Source organism: Pantherophis guttatus, chromosome 13 (assembly GCF_059756535.1).
Source record: "Pantherophis guttatus breed Tessera chromosome 13, ASM5975653v1, whole genome shotgun sequence".
NCBI classification, from domain to species: Eukaryota; Metazoa; Chordata; class Lepidosauria; order Squamata; family Colubridae; genus Pantherophis; species Pantherophis guttatus.
The window spans coordinates 8,795,942-8,815,319 of record NC_142075.1 but is presented as its reverse complement, the minus strand read 5'-3'; the positions used below and the strand labels follow the sequence as shown (position 1 = coordinate 8,815,319).

At 41.9% G+C, this 19,378-nt stretch overlaps 1 protein-coding gene across 3 annotated transcripts in view; it reads left to right on the top strand.

Annotated features, from left to right (window-relative positions):
- Positions 1-19,378, top strand: part of MCTP2 (multiple C2 and transmembrane domain containing 2) — a 170,179-nt gene that overhangs the window by 97,910 nt on the left and 52,891 nt on the right. For all 3 annotated transcript variants that reach the window (XM_060694771.2, XM_060694772.2, XM_060694770.2), the window contains exons 15-17: positions 14,779-14,880; positions 16,468-16,542; positions 18,529-18,648. In XM_060694771.2, coding sequence (XP_060550754.2) covers positions 14,779-14,880; positions 16,468-16,542; positions 18,529-18,648 — 297 coding nt within the window. The remainder of the gene's footprint in view (positions 1-14,778; positions 14,881-16,467; positions 16,543-18,528; positions 18,649-19,378) is intronic.

The window sequence follows — 19,378 nt, the reverse complement described above, 5'->3', positions numbered from 1 at the left end:
TTCTATATTCTATACATGTTCTAAGAAGCTAAGAATTTCTCCTTAGTTCTAGATGACCTCCAAGGTCCCTTCCATACTCTGTTATTCTATATTCTGTGTTCTGTGTTCTAAGAAGCTACTTGGATAAGCAGCAAAACATTTCAAACCAACCAAAAATAATAAACCCAGTTTCCCCGACTCAATTTCCAGACTGAGGAAAACCAAAGAACCTGTCTGGAAGACTCACTGAGAAAACAGGTTTAGCATTTCTTCTTCCGTTTTCTAATTAAGGCTACTTCTGATTTCCCCCCCCCTTTTTTTTAAGCAAGGAAAAACGCTTGTAGCATCTTTTGCCAGAGAGCTTTATTAAGTCCTCCTCTTTAATTAAACCGTATCAGCAGCTGCCCAAGGTGGCCTGAAGAAAAGCTACAGTTTCTTTTCTCGACTTTCATAGCTTTTAGCGTAGCTCTAAAACTTTCTACCTTTTAATTGCAAGAGTTTGCTTTCAAAGGAATCTGAAAATGTGCAACTTCACGGCAATGCTCCCTTTTGACCTTTGAGCCACTTCAAACTTATTACTCTTCTTCGCACATCTGTATTTTCAGCTGCCTGTTTCCCCGGTTCCATTTCTTTTCCTTTTTGACTGTCCTTTGAAACTGTTTTTTAAGGCAGGCGGGGCTGATTTCTTTTGAAGAGCAACTCATACTTTTAAAATGAGGAGATATCCCACAATAACATTTGAGAGACTAGTAGGTAGATGTTGTTCAAATCTCACTATTGTCAGAAACAGCTGCCTCTGAAGATACATTTATATGTGCTTTATACGTCTGAAATTTGCTGAGGTAATTTTTTCCCCCTCAGCCATGAATACAGGATGCTTCAGATTCTGTTCTTCAAGGCTGGCCAATCCTTTCCCAAAATATCTTGGTTTAATCTCTTCTTCTTCTTCTTCTTTTTTTTTTTTTTAAAAAAAGCATATATAGATATAATTCTCTTTTTGATCCTATTCTTTCGTATCTCAAGCTTTCCAATGTTTGCTTGGCTCTTTTTTTTTTTTTTTTTTGGAACGGTTATCAAAGCTTGCGCCGTGCGCCGAACCGTTTGATGTTTACAGGGAAGGAACAACTCCTTAACATCTTTTATTCAATTTTTGATGACTCTGTTAATTTCTCCCCAAATCCTCATATCCCTGATGCTGCTGGACGGGAACAGCATGAGCAGCTGGTCTCCTGGAGAGCTAGTGTTTGCCAAATGGCTTGTGTGAGAGGCAGCCGGCTGTGTGAGTTTGACAGGGGTATGTTAGATCTCAATTTCCTCCCCTTTTCCTCTTGATTTTATAGACGTTTGTCAAGAGCCCCTCACAATTTCCCCGAACGGGGCTGTGAGAGGGAGGGAGACGTCCATGTGGCTGGATACGGAAAAAGTGAAGGAGAATGTTAATTCTCTCTCTCTCTCTCTTGCATAGCTGATGTGTTAAGAACAAATAATAGAATAGAATAGAATAGAATTCTTTATTGGCCAAGTGTGATTGGACACACAAGGAATTTGTCTTGGTGCATACGCTCTCGATGTACATAAAAGATGCATTCGTCAAGAATCATAAGGTACAACACTTAATGATAGTCATAGGGTACAAATAAGCAATCAAACCATATTAGGAAACAGTCAATATAAATCTTAAGGATACCAGCAACAAGGTTATAGTCATATAGTCATAAGTGGGAGGAGATGGGTGATAGGAATGATGAGAAGATTAATAGTAATGCAGATTTAGTAACTAGTTTGACAGTGTTGAGGGAATTATTTGTTTAGCAGAGGGATGGCGTTTGGGGAAAAACTGTTCTTGTGTCTAGTTGTTCTTTTGTTCTATTGCCGTGTATTTCTGGCTCCATTGAAAAACTTGGTTTAACACAATAAGAGAATAACAGAGTTGGAAGTGACCTCGGAGGTCTTTTAGTCTAATGCCCTGCTTAAGCAGGAAACCATATATATCATTCCTGTCCAGTCTCTCCTTAAAAGTGATGGCACACCCAAAACTTTTGAAAGCAAGCCGTTCTACTTTTTAATGGTTCTCCCTGTTAAGGAAGCAGATTTACCCCCATGAGGAGAGCTGGAGCATCTTCCTCTCTGCAGTCACATGATTCACTCTCTCAAACAGACACTCTCCTTCCCTCTAAAACAAGCAGATTTACCCATGTGGACAACTGGAGTACCTTCCTCCCTGCAGTCAGGAAGTTTCTCATTAATTCTAGCTTGCTTCTCTCCTTGATTAGTTTCCACCCATGGACTTCTCATCTTGCCTTCTGATGCTTTGGAAAATAGGTTGACCCCTTCTTCTTTGTGGCAATCCCTCAAATATTGAAACGCTGCTATCATGTCACCCCTAGTCCTTCTTTTCACCAGACTAGACAAACCCAATTCCTGCAAAACCATTCTTATGTTTTAGCCTCCAGCCCCTTAATCATCTTTGATTATACATGGCAAGTTTGATAATATTGTCTGCAAGCACAGACTCTGGCCAAAGGTTTTATTGTCTCACTTTTCACAGCTCACTTAATGCAGAAGCAGATGAGGCAGGTCCAGTCTTAGAATAACAGAGTTGGAAGGGATCTTGTAGGTCAACTAGTCCACCCCCCCACCAGGAGACCTTACACCATTTCTGACAAATGGCAGTCCAATCTCTTCTTCAAATCTTCCAATGATGAAACTCCCACAACCTCTGAAGGCAAGTGGTTCCATTGATTGATGGTTCTCACTGTCAGAAAATTTCTCCTTGTTTCTAGGTTGAATCTCTTCTTGATCAGTTTCCATCCATTATTGCTTGTCTGGCCTTCAGGTGCTATGGAGAATAGGTTGACTCCCTCTTTTCTGTAACAGCCCCTCAACTATTGGAAGACTGCTACCCTGTTTCCCCCAAAATAAGACATCCCCTGATAATAAGCCCAATTGGGCTTTTGAGCGCATGGCAATAAGGCCAAGCGCTTATTTCAGGATTCAAAAAAATATAAGACAGTCTTATTTTTGGGGAAACACGGTATATGTCTCCTTCTCTTCACTAGACTAGCCATGCCCAGTTCCAGCAACCATTCTTCATGTTTTAGTCTCCAGCCCCTTAATCATCTTTGTTGCTCTTCTCTGCACTCTTTCCAGAGTCTCAACATCTTTTTTATAATATGGTGACCGAAACTAGATGCAGTATTCTAAGTGTGGTCTTACTAAGGCTTTATAAAATGGTACTAATAATTCAAGTGATCTTGATTCTCTCCTTCTGCTAAAAGCCTGAAAGAACCTGAGGCTAGATTATTCTCAAGGAATACCTTCTGCCTGATGAACCACTCCAGGGAACTTAGAGCTGTCTAGAGAAGTAGGGCCTGAATCAGGGGTAAAATCCAGCAGGTTCTGACAGGTTCTGGAGAACCAGTAGCGGAAATTTTGAGTAGTTCGGAGAACCGGCAAATACCACCTCTGGCTGGCCCCAGAGTGGGGTGGGAATGGAGATTTTGCAATATCCTTCCCCCAGGAGTGGAGAGAGAATGGGGATTTTGCAGTATCCTTCCCCTGCCACGCCCACCAAGCCACACCACACCCACCAAGCCACGCCAACAGAACCAGTAGTAAAAAAATTTGGATTTCACCACTGGCCTGAATGCTTAATTCTGGATGGCATTTATTTAATTACAGGCAGTCCTTACATCTTACGACCATTCATTTTGCAATTGTTCAAAGTTAGGATGGGACTGAAAAAAGTGACACACAACCTGTCTTCACACTTGCAACCGTTGTAGTATCTCTTCCCCCCCCCAGTCATGTGATCAAAATTTGGTCGCTTGGCAATTGGCAAGATGGATTTTCTTCGTGATTGTGTGATTTGCTGAATGACTGCCCCCCAAAAAAAGTTTGCAAAATTGGTGCGTTGTTGTTGTTGTTGTTGTTGTTGTTGTTGTTGTTGTTGTTATTATTATTATTATTATTATTATTATTATTATTATTATTATTATTATTATCTATCTATCTATCTATCTATCTATCTATCTATCTATCTATCTATCTATCTATCTATCTATCTATCTATCTATCTATCTATCTACTGGTTCTCTGAACTACTCAAAATTTCCGCTACTGGTTCTCCGGAACTGGTCAGAACCTGCTGAAACCCACCTCTGCTTAATAGATGCTCTAGGGAGTACTCCAAGTGGCTAACATAATTTTAAAACCAAAACCACAGAATTAGAACGCAATAAGTGGAAAAGACAGATTAAAATTAGCAATTAAGTGGGCTTTTCTTCTAGCACCAAACTAAAACATTCCTCTCTTTCTTAGGCAATTTACTAGTTGAATTGAACTTAACGTTTAGTTCCTGTTCTACACTTAAATATTGTAGGAGGACAATCACACTAGTATATAAATGGCAAAAGATCAGACTCATTCTGTTTTGTTTTGTTTTTTTATATTGAAATAGTAACTTCTCCTTCTTGGGTTATTGATTGTTTTGCGTTGGTTTCACTGTTTGAATCTTTTTCTCTCTTTTTTTCCCCCAGACGTTTCCAAAACCTTTTGATGATTCTAGTCGTTTTGTAATCTGCTTTGAGAAATCTGGATAGTGGATGGGTTTGAAATACAATAAGTAAATAAATTAATATTTCAAGGGCGGCCAGCTGGTTGCCCGAGACTAGATCCAATTCTCATCTTCCTTTATTTGTGCTTTGGTGGGTCCTAGCAAATGGAGCAAAGAATAGCAATGTGCAAAACTCAACCAATCTGACAGCAGAACGATCTGGAATTGGTGTGTTTTGCACCTCCCCAGTGAACAATGTGCTGAAATGGTTGTTGAAACAAGAGGAGGGGAAAAAGGCCTTCCTTGTGTTTCAGAGATGGAGCAGAGAGCTACAGCTTAAATCCAGATGTTTGAGGACTGCATTCTGTAGATTTTTTTAAAAAAGCATATGTGGTTAAAGGCAGTCCCACCATATCTGAGTTTGTTGTTCTATATTGCATCTGAGCTGCACTGGGAAAACGTGGTTTGTGAAAAGAGGGGATGGAACTTTCTGAATTTGCTTTTGGACTACAGAGATTGATGATGATGATCTGCTTTGGTGGTTTTCTTTATGTTGGAGATAAATAGTTTCATAAATAAGGGCACCAAAAGTAACTTGCATTTTTTTTTTTTTGTGAATCTCACGCTTTATCCACCATATATCTAACCTGATGACAGTGTCAGTGTGTTAAGAAGCACAGCCCTCACTCTGAATGGCCTACGTTGTTTTTTAAACTGTCCATATGTAACTAGATCAGATTGGCTGGATGCAATATGGAAATAATATAATTGCATCGTTATATGACAGAGCTTCATATCACTTATGAGCATGACAGGAAGGAAGGAAGGAAAGAAGGAAGGAAGGAAGGAAAGAAGGAAAGGAAGGAAGGAAGGAAAGAAGGAAAGGAAGGAAGGAAGGAGGGAGGGAGGGGAGAGAGGAAGAAAGAGAAAGAGGGGGAAAAAGAAAAAAGGAAGGAAGGAGAGGGAGAAAGAAAGAGAAAAAGGAAAGAAAGAAGAAAAGAAAGTGGAAAAAGAAAGAAAAGAAAGAAAGTGGGAGGGAGGGAGAAAGGAAGAAGAGGGAGAAAGAGAAAGAAAAAAAAGGAAAAGAAAGAAAGAAAAAAGGGTGAGGGAGGCAGGAAGGAAAGAAGGAAGGAAAGGAAGGGAGGGAGGGAGGAAGGGAGGGGAGAGAGGAAGAAAGAGATAGGGGAAAAAAGAAAAAAGGAAGGAAGGAAGGAGAGAGGGAGGAAGGGAGGGGAGAGAGGAAGAAAGAGAAAAAGGGGAAAAAGAAAAAAGGAAGAAAGGAGAAGGAGAAAGAAAGAGAAAAAGGAAAGAAAGAAAAGAGAAAGTGGAAAAAGAAAGAAAAGAAAGAAAGAAAGAGAAAGTGGGAGGGAGGGTGGAAGTAGAGGGAGAAAGAGAGAAAGGAAAAAAGAAAGAGGGAAAGAAAGAAAGAAAAAAGGGAAAGGGAGGGAGGCAGACAGGGAGGAAGGAAGGAAAGAAGGAAGGAAAGAAGGAAGGAAGGAAAGGAAGGAAGGAAGGAAATTTTGAGTAGAGATTGTGCTACTATAGCAGTAATTACTAGACTAAAAGAGAAGGTTGAACATTGTCAGTTTGATGACATATTTTTTCAAAAAATGAGGCTCTGGATTTTACTTTACTTGTAACTCTTTGGCCCAATAAGCTTATCCCCAAACTGAAAAATCTCCAGTACATTGTACCTAGCAAGTAGAAATTTACTTACGATTATAATCCCATAATTTGCTGTGACTGAGCACCGCTGAATAAAGTTTTTTTCTAAACTGGTAAGCCTAGATCTACTTGACAAATCCCGGAATCCCCATTGAATCCCCAACTGAATGCTAATTATTGAGTTCTTTCTCAAGGGCAGGTTATATTTCTCTCCTTTTTCTCTACCCCCCTTCTGTTTTGCTTAACGTTGAAGGGAATCGTTTGGAAAAATTCAAAAAAAAACCCGGCTGACTCCTTCTGTGATTATCTACGTTAACCGTCATAAAAGATTTCCTCGCGGCTGATAATTCACAGAAGGAAATCAGGGGGCGGGAAACAGCACCAGAACGTGGTAGGGGAGGGAGGAGAGAAGTTGTACACAACATTTGGACAGCAATTTCCTGGGTTGGCCAAATGATGAATTTCTCCTCAGATATGAGAATGGCCGATGATTCCTTGCAGCTGTTAACCGGCGGTGGCAAATCCTGCTGGAACCATTGTGTGCCATGTTTTCAACCACGGAGCCTGCATCTGCATTGAAGCCAGATGTGCTTCTGTAAATAAATGCTTGTGTGAGTTGGGGTGGGTGTGTTTGTGTGGGTGTGTGTGCGGATGTGTGTAAAAAGGGAGAAAAATTGCCAACTCATTTTTCTTGCAGATGAGAGCAATTCCCCTCTTAAGAGCTCTCAGCGCCCTGTTCAGTATCAAAACTCCCAACGTTTTCCCGTTTCATTAAAATTCTCCAGCGGTCAATAAGGGTTGATGCTTAATAGATGTAGCGCCAGCTCTCTTTAGTAGCGCTGAATTCCCACACATCCATTTCACCTGGCAGGTTTTGTACAAATGGCTGAGCAAAATCTATCCATTAGGCTGGGGCAAAGTCTGGCCTGAAGCCTGATATTCCACAGGGCTGTTTAGAAGAGGATACAGTTTTGTGCAGTTTGGAATAAACTTTGGTCCAGTTGCCGTGATTTAACCTTTTTTTAGATAACTGTTGGCCTGGATTGAATCTTCATTGACACATTCAGTTTGGAAGTCTTCACATGAAGAATATTAGATTTTTCCAGATATTCAGAAGGTTTCTATATCCCCACACACCAGTCATTGAGAACAATCAACCCATGGAACAGAAGTTGCCTTCAGAAGTTGTGGGGGCTTCATTACTGGAGGCTTTCAAGAAGAGACTGGACTGCCATTTGTCAGAAATGGTGTAGGGTCTCCTGCTTGGGCAGGGGGTTTGACTAGATGACCTACCAGGTCCCTTCCAACTCTGTTAATCTGAATCTATCTAAGATGATCAAAGGTCTGGAGCCTAAAATATACAATGAACGGTTGCAGGAACTGGGCATGGCTAGTCTAGTGAAAAGAAGGACCAGGGGAGACACGATAGCAGTCTTCCAATACTTGAGGAGCTGCCACAGAGAGGAAGGGTCAAGCTATTTTCCAAGGCACCCAAAGGCCAGACAAGGACTAATGGATGGAAACTGAAGAAGGAGAGATTCAACCTGGAAATAAGGAGGAATTTTCTGATAGTGAGGACAAACCAATGGAACAGAAGTTGTGGGAGCTTCATCACTGGAGGCTTTCAAGAAGAGACTGGACTGCCATCTGTCAGAAATGGTATAGGGTCTCCTACTTTGGTGGGTGGGTGGGGTGGACTAGATGACTTGCAAGGTCCCTTCCAACACTGTTAATCTGTCATTAAATAAATCGCTCAAGATTCTAATTTGTCATATTGGAGAGATTAGAACAACTTTCTGTAATCTGAGCATCCTTCACGTAGATAGTTTTCAATGGCCACGCTGGCTGGGGAATTCTGGGAGATCTGAAAGGTCCCAAGATTAGCAAAACTGAGATTAAGGCATTATTTCTTATCTCTGGATATTCAGGTGGGTTTCAGTTTTGTTTCAGATGACAATTGGGGCTTTCTAATCTCTACGTATACCCTCCACTTGAGTTATGAGTGAAGCAAGCAAAGATTCCTTCGAGTTGAGCTAATCTTTGGGTAACTTCATGGATGCAGCTATAAAAAATACAGGTAGTTCTTGACTTATAACAGTTGATTTAGTGACCGCTCAAAGTTACAATGGCACTGGAAAAAGTGAGTGTTTCTCGCACTTATACAGCTGTGGGGGGGGGGATCGGCTTCCAAGTCGTGCAATTCAAGCTGCGTGTGCATGCATGTGCCAGCCAGTCGCTAGTGTAGCCCAGTTCCAAACAGGCCATGGCCTGGTAGTGGGTTGAGGCCCAGTTCCAAACAGATACAGAAGCAGATTAACAGAGTTGGAAGGGACCTTGTAGGTCATCTAGTCCAACCCCCTGCCCAAGCAGGAGACCCTACACCATTTCTGACAGATGGCAATCCAGGCTCTTCTTGAAAGCTTCCACGGATGAAGCTCCCACAACTTGCGAAGACAACTTCTGTTCCATGGGTTGATTGTTCTCACTATCAGAAAATTTCTCCTTATTTCCAGGTTGAATCTCTCCTTGTTCAGTTTCCATCCATTATTCCTTGTCTGGCCTTCAGGTGTTTTGGAAAACAGCTTGACCCCCCTCCTCTCTGTGGCAGCCCCTCAAATATTGGAAGACTGCTATCATGTCTCCCCTGGTCCTTCTTCTTCACTAGACTAGCCATGCCCAGTTCCTGCAACTGTTCATCGTATGTTTTAGCCTTAAGTCCCCTCATCATCCTGGTTGCTCTTTTCTGCACTCTTTCTAGAGTCTCAACATCTTGTTTATAGTGTGGTCACCAAAACTGGATGCAGTATTCTAGGTGTGGTCTTTCTAAGGCTTTATAGAGTGGTATTAGTACCTTTTCTACAGGCCACGGCCTGGTAGTGGGCTGTGGACCAGGGGCTGTGGACCCGTGCCGTAAAGAGTCCTGTGTAAGCACTTAAGAATTAATTTTGGAAGCAAGGGCTCATTAGCATCATGCAGTTTTCCTAACCGTTCCCTGCATTTTTTCTTTCATCATTTTTTCAAGGGGGGGGAGAAGAACTTCTTCACCAAACTTCCAGAAAATTCTTTCTTTCTCCCCTCAGTCTTTATTCCATCTCTAAATGTGGCAAGCACGTTTCCGAAAGACGCTTCTCTGAAACCTGTTGTCTAAACTGACTAAAAGCCTGAAAGAACCCAGAACGATTAAATGATGCCAGTGGCTTTTTATTTTTTATTTTTAGTCCACAACGGTAACCGATTGTGTATCCTCTTATTTATTTGATTTATAACCTGCCGCTCTACTCTTAAGGCCGAGGTTGCCATCTTCTTTGATTTGCAGTGACTCTCCCGCTCGCTATTGGTCAGCTAATGACGCAAAGGTGTCCAGTCGTATAATCGTTGAACAGAAAAGAAAGTGGAAGCAGTGGGAGGTTAGCTCCCTCCTCTTTCTAATTGACTCCCTTTGAAAGAGAGAGAAAAAAAAATCTACATTTCTTGAAGGGAGAAAAAACACCGTTCAGCCTGGTATTATGTTAAAAGCCCAACGTGGACTGGGTGTTTGCTGGTGCAAAAGACTTCAAAAGACTTTTGCCGTTGCAAATTATTATTATTGTACCTCAGCTTGCCAATGAACGAAGGAAGGAGGTAGAGGGAGATAGAAAATTCCCTCAACACTGTCAAACTATCCACTAAGTCATTACTATTACTATTAATCTTCTCATCGTTCTTATCACCCATCTCCTCCCACTTATGACTGCATGACTATAACTTTGTTGCTTATATCCTTATGATGTATATTGATTGTTTCCTAGTATGATTCGATTGCTTATTTGTACCCTATGACTATCGTTAAGTGTTTTACCTTATGATTCTTGACGAATGTATCTCTTCTTTTGATATACACTGAGTACTTATGCACCAGAGACAAATTTTGTCCAAACACACAGGGCCAATAAAGAATTCTATTCTATTCTATTCTATTCTATTCTATTCTATTCTATTCTATTCTATTCTATTCTATTCTATTCTATTCTATTCTCCCCTCCCCTCCCCTCCCCTCCCCCTCCCCCTCCCCCTCCCCCTCCCTTCCCCATTCTCTATTCTCTTCTCTTCTCCTCTCCTCTCCTCTCCTCTCCTCTACCCTTCCCTTCCCCATTCTCTATTCTATTCTATTCTATTCTATTCTATTCTATTCTATTCTATTCTATTCTATTCTATTCTATTCTATTCTATTCTATTCTATTCTATTCTATTCTATTCTATTCTGAAATGGCCCAGAGATCAAGATGTTGGCATGATAACCAAGGACATTTCTGCAGAGGTTTACAGAAGCCAAAAAAAAGACTTTCCCACAACAATATCTGGAGACTATATTGGACAGTGTGACCCGAGCTAATGAGAGGATGGTAGAATTTGAACTTTCAACTATAGGAGTTAGCACAGGAAAGATCTAGGTCTGGTTTTGCCTTGAAGTGTGCCGAAATGATGTACTCAATAAAGTTTTGCATTGAGAGATTGGATTGTCTCGATCGTGCTTGCTTTGGTTGGGTTGGTCAGTTGGAACCTTGACCTCCTGCTCACCTCCTGGGGTCCAGAAGAAAATTTCAACTAGATGTCCTACTAGATTGAGCAGAGTGAACGTGCTGCAGATCCCGTCAGCCAAAGAGTGTCGGCTGTCGAGGACTTAGAAAGTGAGATTTTTCTCTATGGAGCATCCTCCCTTCAGGGATCAGAATGACCCCCATCCTACTAGCCTTTCGTAAGACCGGAAAAACCTGACTATGTTTCCATGCTTGGGGTGTTTAAGGGACTCATTTCCTGGCTGTATTGCTAACGGGCTAAGTACAAGTGATTCTCAACTTGGGGCCCATAATTTCTATTGCTAAGTGAGATGGTTGTTAAGTGAGTTTTTCTCCGCTTTCTTGCCACAGTTGTTAAGTGAATCACTGCAGTTGTTAAGTTAGTAACACGGTTGTTAAGTGACTCTGGCTTCCCCATTGACTTTGTTGTCAGTCATTTTAATTGTAGAGTGTGTGTACACACACACACACCCCAAATACTTCAGATAGATAAATAGATAGAGATAGATAGATGATTGATAAATAGATGATAGATAGATGATTGATTAGATGAGAGATGAGATAGATAGATAATACATAGGTAGGTAGATAGATAGATAGATAGATAGATAGATAGATAGATAGATAGATGATATATATTTAGGTAGATAGGTAGATAGATAGGTAGATAGATAGATAGATAGATAGATAGATAGATAGATAGACAGATAGATAGATAGATAATGGATGGAGATGATAGGTAGGTAGGTAGGTAGGTAGGTAGGTAGGTAGGTAGGTAGGTAGGTAGATAGATAGATAGATAGATAGATAGATAGATAGATAGATGATATATATTTAGGTAGATAGATAGGTAGATAGATAGATAGATAGATAGATAGATAGATAGATAGATAGATAGATAGATAGATAGACAGATAGATAGATAGATAATGGATGGAGATGATAGGTAGGTAGGTAGGTAGGTAGGTAGGTAGGTAGGTAGGTAGGTAGGTAGGTAGGTAGATAGATAGATAGATAGATAGATAGATAGATAGATAGATAGATAGATAGATAGACAGACAGACAGACAGACAGATAGATAGATAGATAATGGATGGAGATGATAGGTAGGTAGGTAGGTAGGTAGATAGGTAGGTAGGTAGGTAGGTAGATAGATAGATAGATAGATAGATAGATAGATAGATAGATAGATAGATAGATAGATAGATAGATAGATAGATGATACATATGTAGGTAGATAGGTAGATATATGAGATACATAGATGATACTTATGTAGGTAGATAGGTAGATAGATGAGATAGATAGATAGATAGATAGATAGATAGATAGATAGATAGATAGATAATGGATGGAGATGATAAATGATAGATAGATAGATAGATAGATAGATAGATAGATAGATAGATAGATAGATAGTGGATATGATAGATAGGTAGGTAGGTAGGTAGGTAGGTAGGTAGGTAGATAGATAGATAGATAGATAGATAGATAGATAGATAGATGATACATAGATAGATAGATAGATAGATAGATAGATAGATAGATAGATAGAAGATAGATAGATAGATAATATATAGGCAGGCAGGCAAACAGAGAGACAATTTGAATTGTAAACTGTCCAGAGTCATAAACTGAGATGACTGGCTATAGAATGAATGAATGAATGAATGAATGAATGAATGAATGAATGCATGAATGAATGAATGAATGAACAAACACACAAACAAACAAACAAACATCCCCTCCTTGCGAATGAACTGAATTAACCCCGTAGTTTCTTACTTGTCATGAAACCGTATAAACTCAGGTAGTTGTGACTGTTCCGTGTGCTGTTGAACCTAACAGACTCCTTCCTTAAATCTTAACGAGGCTTTTGCGGAAGCATCTTAAAATGCGTCTGCAATTTCATAATGATCTTTGGGTATTTTGTTCTGCCAAAGATGATTCCCCACCCCCACCCCAAACCTTCCGTGACAGCTTTCATGTTACATTATTTTGAATCCAGTTATTTCCCCATCTTAAAAGCAGGGCCCGGAGTTGAGAAGGGAGACAGAGCAGAATCCAAATGTTTAATCAATCCTTATTGTACCATGTATTATGTATATTTTCCTCCCGTATTTTTTTAAAAGCCAAAGCCACCTTTTCTGACGAGCCAAATGGTTTGAAATGAGTTTTTTTTTGTTTTATCCATTTAGCACAAGAGAAGCCAACAAACAAATTAGAACCTTGGAAATCCACTTTATATTCAAGGCACCACCAAACTGTTTATAGGAATCCCTTTATTTTGGTCGTGTGTATTTATTTTGTCTCTCCGAGTATGTGTGAATACTTTTTCCAGTTATGATTTTGTGGATTCAGCATACATGGGGATAATCATGGAGGGAGGGTGGAATTGAAGGCCCCTGGATTTGGGGTAGCTGTTGTGCTTTGAGGATTACAGTTGTCCTCAATTTATGACCAGAACTGAGCCCAAAATTGCATTTGTTGCATTTGTTAAGTGAAACATTTGTTAAGTGAATTTTGCCCCATTTTATGACCTTTCTTCCACAGTTGTTAAGTGAATTGCTGCAGTTGAAAACAAGCTTCCAAGGCAAGCTTGACTTGAGACTAGACTAGACTAGACTAGACTAGACTAGACTAGACTAGACTAGAATAGAATAGAATAGAATAGAATAGAATAGAATAGAATGCAATACTAATATACTGATACTAATACTAATAGCAATAGCATAGCAATAGCATTTAGACTTATATACCACTTTACAGTGCTTTACAGCCCTCTCTAAGCGGTTTACAGAGTCATCATATTGCCCCCAACAATCTGGGTCCTCATTTTGCCAACCTCAGAAGGGTGGAAGGCTGAGTCAACCTAATAGCGTGTTTCCCCGAAAATAAGACTCTGTCTTATATTTTTTTGAACCCTGAAATAAGCGCTTGGCCTTATTGCCATGCGCTCAAAAGCCCAATTGGGCTTATTATCAGGGGATGTCTTATTTTGGGGGAAACGGTACTAATACTAATACTGATACTGATACTGATACTGATACTAACACTAACACTAACACTAACATTAACACTAGCTATGCTATGTTATGCTATGCTATACTATACTATATACTATACTGTACTATGCTATGCTATAATATACTATACTATACTGCACTGCTAGAAGGAATCTTGGAGGAATCTGCTGGAGAGGACACCCTATATATATAGTATATCATTCCAGGACAAGTGGCTGTCCAGTCTTTTCTTAAAAGCCTCCAGTGATGGAGCACCCCCAACTTCTGAAGGCAAGCTGTTCCACTGGTTAATAGTTCTCACTGTCAGAAAATTATTCCTTATTTTTAGGTTGCTTCTCTCCTTGATTACCATACTTTTCGGACTATAAGACGCTCCAGACTATAAGACACACCTAGCTTTGGGGGAGGAAAACAAGAAAAAAAAAATCTGCCTCTGCCTCCCAGCATCCATCTGGTATTCATCTGGCCTATTCGCCATGGCCCGTTCACTGTGGACTGTTTGCCGTGGCCCGTTTGCCATCATCCATTTGTCACGGCCTGTTTGCCACCACCTATTCGCCCGTTTGCCGTGCCACCGTGGCCCATTTGGTGCGACCCATTCACCACCGCCTGTTCACTGGCGCGGCCCATTCACCATCACCGCTGTGGCCAATTTGCCACGGTGGCCCATTCTAGAACAGCTGATTGGTGCCACACCAACTCCCCTTCCCCCCCATCGCAATATTTGCTGTATAAGATGCAAAGACTTTTCCACCCATTTTTCCACCAACTCCATCTTTTTTGTGGCAGTCCCTCAAATATTGGAACACTGCTATCATGTCACGCCTATTCCTTCTTTTCATTAAATTTGACATACCCAATTCCTCTTCATATGTTTTAGCCTGCAGTCCTTCTTGCTCTTGTCTGCGCTTTTTTAGTTGTGCAAATGCATTGAAGGCGATATAAATAGCAGCTTTATTGAGCTCATTTTTGACACTTTTTTAAATTTGTTACTTACAGATTAAAAACGGACAGCAAAGCTGCTACGTGTTAAAGAATAAAGATCTGGAACTTCAATCAAAAGGCATGGTCCACTTGGAAATAGAAGTCCTGTTTAATCCTGTAAGTCTGTGGTTTTTAAAGGAGAAGGTGTAAGATGATCTGATGGGTATCACCATGGAAGTGGTACCCATTTATCTACTCGCATTTGCATGCTTTTGAACTGCTAGGTTGGCAAGAAGCTGGGTGAGGATGGGAGCTCAACCCGTCGCATGGAGCTTGGGTCTCGAACCAGGGCTGTCGGCTTTCCAGCTGACAAGCCCAGCATCTTAACAACAGATTATTATTATTTTTTATTATTATTATTAGATTTATATACCACCCTTCTCCCGAGGGACTCAGGGTGGTGAACAACCAAGAGATAAAACACACAGAATTACAAAATTTAAAAACAGTATATAAAAACCTAATTAAATAAATTTGGCCCAGAACAGATTAAAACAACCCTAAAATTTTAGACAACTTTAAAATTTACAATTAAAAAGGGAGGTTAGGCCAGGCCAGCCTGTTGGAATAAAAAGGTCTTGAGGGCGCAGCGGAAGGTGCACCACCCTCAATAAATAAATGGGTTCCTGAAAAGTGGACATTGATGTTTCTTTTTCCTGATTCTGGCTTCATTGTTGAGAGAGATCAGAATTGGGTTCTCCTAAACCAGTGATAGCTAACCTTTTTCTCGTTGTGTGCTGAAAGCGCATGTGCGCGAGAGCGTGCGCGCATGCCGGCACCCATAATGCAATCAAAGAGCCTTGATAGTACAGTAGTCTAAGCACCCTGTTATTAACACAGCTGCCTGCAATTACTGCTGGTTCGAATCTCTCCAAGGCTCAAGGTTGACTCAGCCTTCCATCCTTTCTAAGGTAGGTGAAATGAGGACCCAGTTTGTGGGGGCAATAAGCTGACTTTGTATAAAAATATACAAAAGTATGAAGGCTATTGCTTAACGCATTGTAAGCTGCCCTGAGTCTCCAGAGAAGGGCGGCATATAAATCAAATTAAAAAAAAAAATGTGCACCCACCCTGCGCATAAGTGCACAACCCCCCCATGCTCCCCCTGCCCCCTGCGCATGTACACGCAACCCCCCTGCCCCCCATTTAGGCCTAGCAGGCCTCCCTGCAGCCTCCTGGGCCCAAAAGCGGTCTGGGGGGGGCGCTGCACCCCCTGAGCTCTGTCCCCTCTCTCGCGCATGCACATGTAATCCCCACCCCCCATGCATGTGCGGGTGTCTCCCGCATGTGCCCCACCCTCCCACACATCCGAAATTCAGCTGGCTGACGGGAGGCGCGTGCGTATGTGCGGTGGAGCTGGGCTGGGCGATGACTTGCGTGCCTGCAGAGATGGCTCTGTGTACCAGCTGTGGCATGCTTGCCATAGATTTCCCATCACGGACCTAAACCCTAGACCAGCTGCAACCCATTCCATAAACTATGGTTTATCCTGAATCACCTCTTCATGTGGGCATGTTTCTGAGTGACCTTTTCTTCAAGACTGAAGAATAGTCTCAGTAAGGGAGGTTTCAACTGTCGAGAACTATTTAGATAAAAGGAATATTAGCAGGAGATATCCAGGTGTATGCTTGTCACTGGGGTGGCTGAATGCTTTAACGGAACTCTGAATTTTGACGTTATGTGGCCGTTGCTACTTTATTTCAGATAAGAGCGAGCGTTAGAACCTTTTCTCCACGTGAGAGGAGATGCTTGGAAGACAACCGCAAGTTTTCCAAGAAGGTAGGTCAATGTTGAGGCTGCTCGATGAAACCCTGTTGACCCCAGAATTCCATGACTCTATTTATTCATTCTTTGGAAAGTGCCACATCTCCATGTACTTCAAGATCAAAGACATGAAAGTTGTCAAGATCGTTGTTAGATGCTGAACATCTAAACGTCAACGTCAACAGGACAAAGGAGATGGTTTAGAACAGTGTTTCTCAACCTTGGAAGCTTGAAGATGGGTGGACTTCAGTGTTTCTCAACCTTGGAAGCTTGAAGATGGGTGGACTTCAACTCCCAGAATCCCCCAGCCAGCAGCGCTGGCTGGGGGATTCTGGGAGTTGAAGTCCACCCATCTTCAAGCTACCAAGGTTGAGAAACACTGGTTTAGAAACATTGATCTCTATTAGAAACCAGAGTAATCAAATCAGAGAATGTCCCAAAGGTCCTTTTTTTCAAAAGGCAACTGGAGTTCCTTGTTTTTCCTTGAAGACGTTTCGCTTCTCATCCAAGAAGCTTCTTCAGTTCTGAACTGAAGAAGAACTGAAGAAGCTTCTTGGATGAGAAGCGAAACATTTTCGAAGACAAAAATAGCAAGGAAGTCCAGTTGCCTTTTGAAAAAGCGCCTTTGGGACCAACCGTGACCTGGATGATTGAGACTCTCTAAGTAGATATTAGAGGATGTTATACGAGCTATGATATCATCCAAATCACATCATTTGCATTATTGCCATGGCAACCTCTGGATTTACATGACGTCACTTGCCCACCCCAGTAGAAGCTTAATGCTGAATAGGAATGTTAGATTCAGGATTGAATATAAGGATTCATTGGGTTCCTTGATCAGGAAAAACCCTTGTTTCAATTAAACACTTTTTTTTCCCATCATATTTTCTTCTAGCATTTTAAGAACGATGCCTTGTAGAGCAAAGAGAATTGTCAACGGGTTCCAAGCCTGGTATAACACACCCATCTGACAATAAAAATAATTTAAACTTGTAAAAAGCCCTTTTGTTGTGGCCCCTCCAGCAGCCGAAACAAAGGAGGTTAGGTTTAGGTTAGGTTTATTAAATTTGTATACCGCCCTTCTCCCGAAGGACTCAGGGCGGTGAACAGCCAAGATTAAAATACATACAATATAAAAATTAAGATGAATTAAAACAGAATTAAATCAAATTGGCTTCCCAAAATTTAAAACCCTTTGCCCATAAAATAACCCATTAAAATTTTAAGCCAGCCCGGCTTGTTGAAATAGGAAGGTCTTCAAAGCTCGACGGAAAGTACGGAGGTCCGGGATCAGTCGTATTCCTGGGGGTAGCTCGTTCCAGAGGGCGGGTGCCCCCACAGAGAAGGCTCTCCCCCTGGGGGTCGTCAGTCGACATTGCTTGGCCGATGGCACCCTGAGGAGACCCTCTCTGTGGGAGCGGATTGGCCGGTGGGAGGTTATCGGTGGCAGAAGGTGGTCTCGTAAATACCCGGGCCCTAAGCCATGGAGCACTTTAAAGATGAGAACCAATACCTTGGAGGTGGCTGATGAGCAAGAGGAGGAATAGCTGGGTCCAGTGCCTGATGCGTGGATGCCCAGAAGGCAGAGGAGAGGAGAGCAGTGGAAATCTATGGGCCGGTCCTTGGGAAGGAAGAGCCACTGCTGCTAGCGAAGCCACACCCTAGCTCTGGGGATAAAAGGCAGGGGGCAGAGATGAGTAGATGTGGCAGACAACTATTGATCTTCTGGTCGGACTTGTTAGCTTGCGTTGAGAGAGAAACTTTTTGCCGAGGCTGCCGGTGCGTCTGATAAAGGAATCTTTGAGTTAACTTCAGAGGTTTTGTCGTGTTTGGGGAGCTGGGTCAGAGCTTTATATACATAGAACAGAACAAATATGAATACGTTAAGTCTGTTTGGAAGGTTGTTGTTTTTATGCTGTCCAGCCTACCTATGCTAAAACTTCACCTGCCATCCTGACCATCTTCTTCCTTATTTTCATTCCCTTGGCTGCCCACCAGATCTTATCAAGAAACGTGGATCGGGTGAAAAGAATCTCCATGGCAATCTGGAACACAATACAGTTCCTTGGAAGCTGCTTTCACTGGGAATCTCCCCTAAGAAGCTTGATAGCTTTTGTGGTGAGTGGGATTAATTCACACACCTAATTAAATGTTGTTGTTTTTTTAAAGAGGCCTTTGTAATTAGTTAACTACTGAACTGCTGCTTTTGAGGGGTGGGTGGGATAATATATGTCTTGAGAGAAGATGTACAGTATTACGATTCAAAGACCTGAAGAAGGATGGATCTGAAAACACTTCTGTCCTTTTGCCCGAACCTTTTATTTGGGAAGGAAGCTGAATTATCACCTGCCCCCCAAAATAAACCACACTATGACTTGGGGTAATGCCCAAATATGTTTGCATGTGTCAGGGATGGGCTTCAAAAATTTTAGCAAGGGGTTCTCTGCCCGGTTGCTGAGTGGTCGTCGTGAGTGTGGCCTACTTGGCCTCCTGCACCATAGCAGTGGGGGGGGGTTTTCCCTCCCCGGGCTCTGGAGGCTTTCCTTGAGCCTCCGGGAGGGCGAAAAAGGCCTCCCCAGGCTCCGGAGGCCCTCTGGAGGCCGGAGACAGTCACGAACTTCCAGTAGGCCCATTTTTTCACCCTCCGTGCGCGACCTACACCCAAAACAGGCCGTGTGGGGACTCTTGGGAGGGGCGGGGTAGGCGGGGCCAGCCAGGAGTGGGATTTGGGAGTTCTCCGAACTATACAGAATCTTAGCTAGAGGTTCTCCCAAACTCCTGCGAATCCCCAGCAGCCCACTCCTGGCATCTCTGTGCCCATACGTACCACTTTTTACTCCAAAAATAG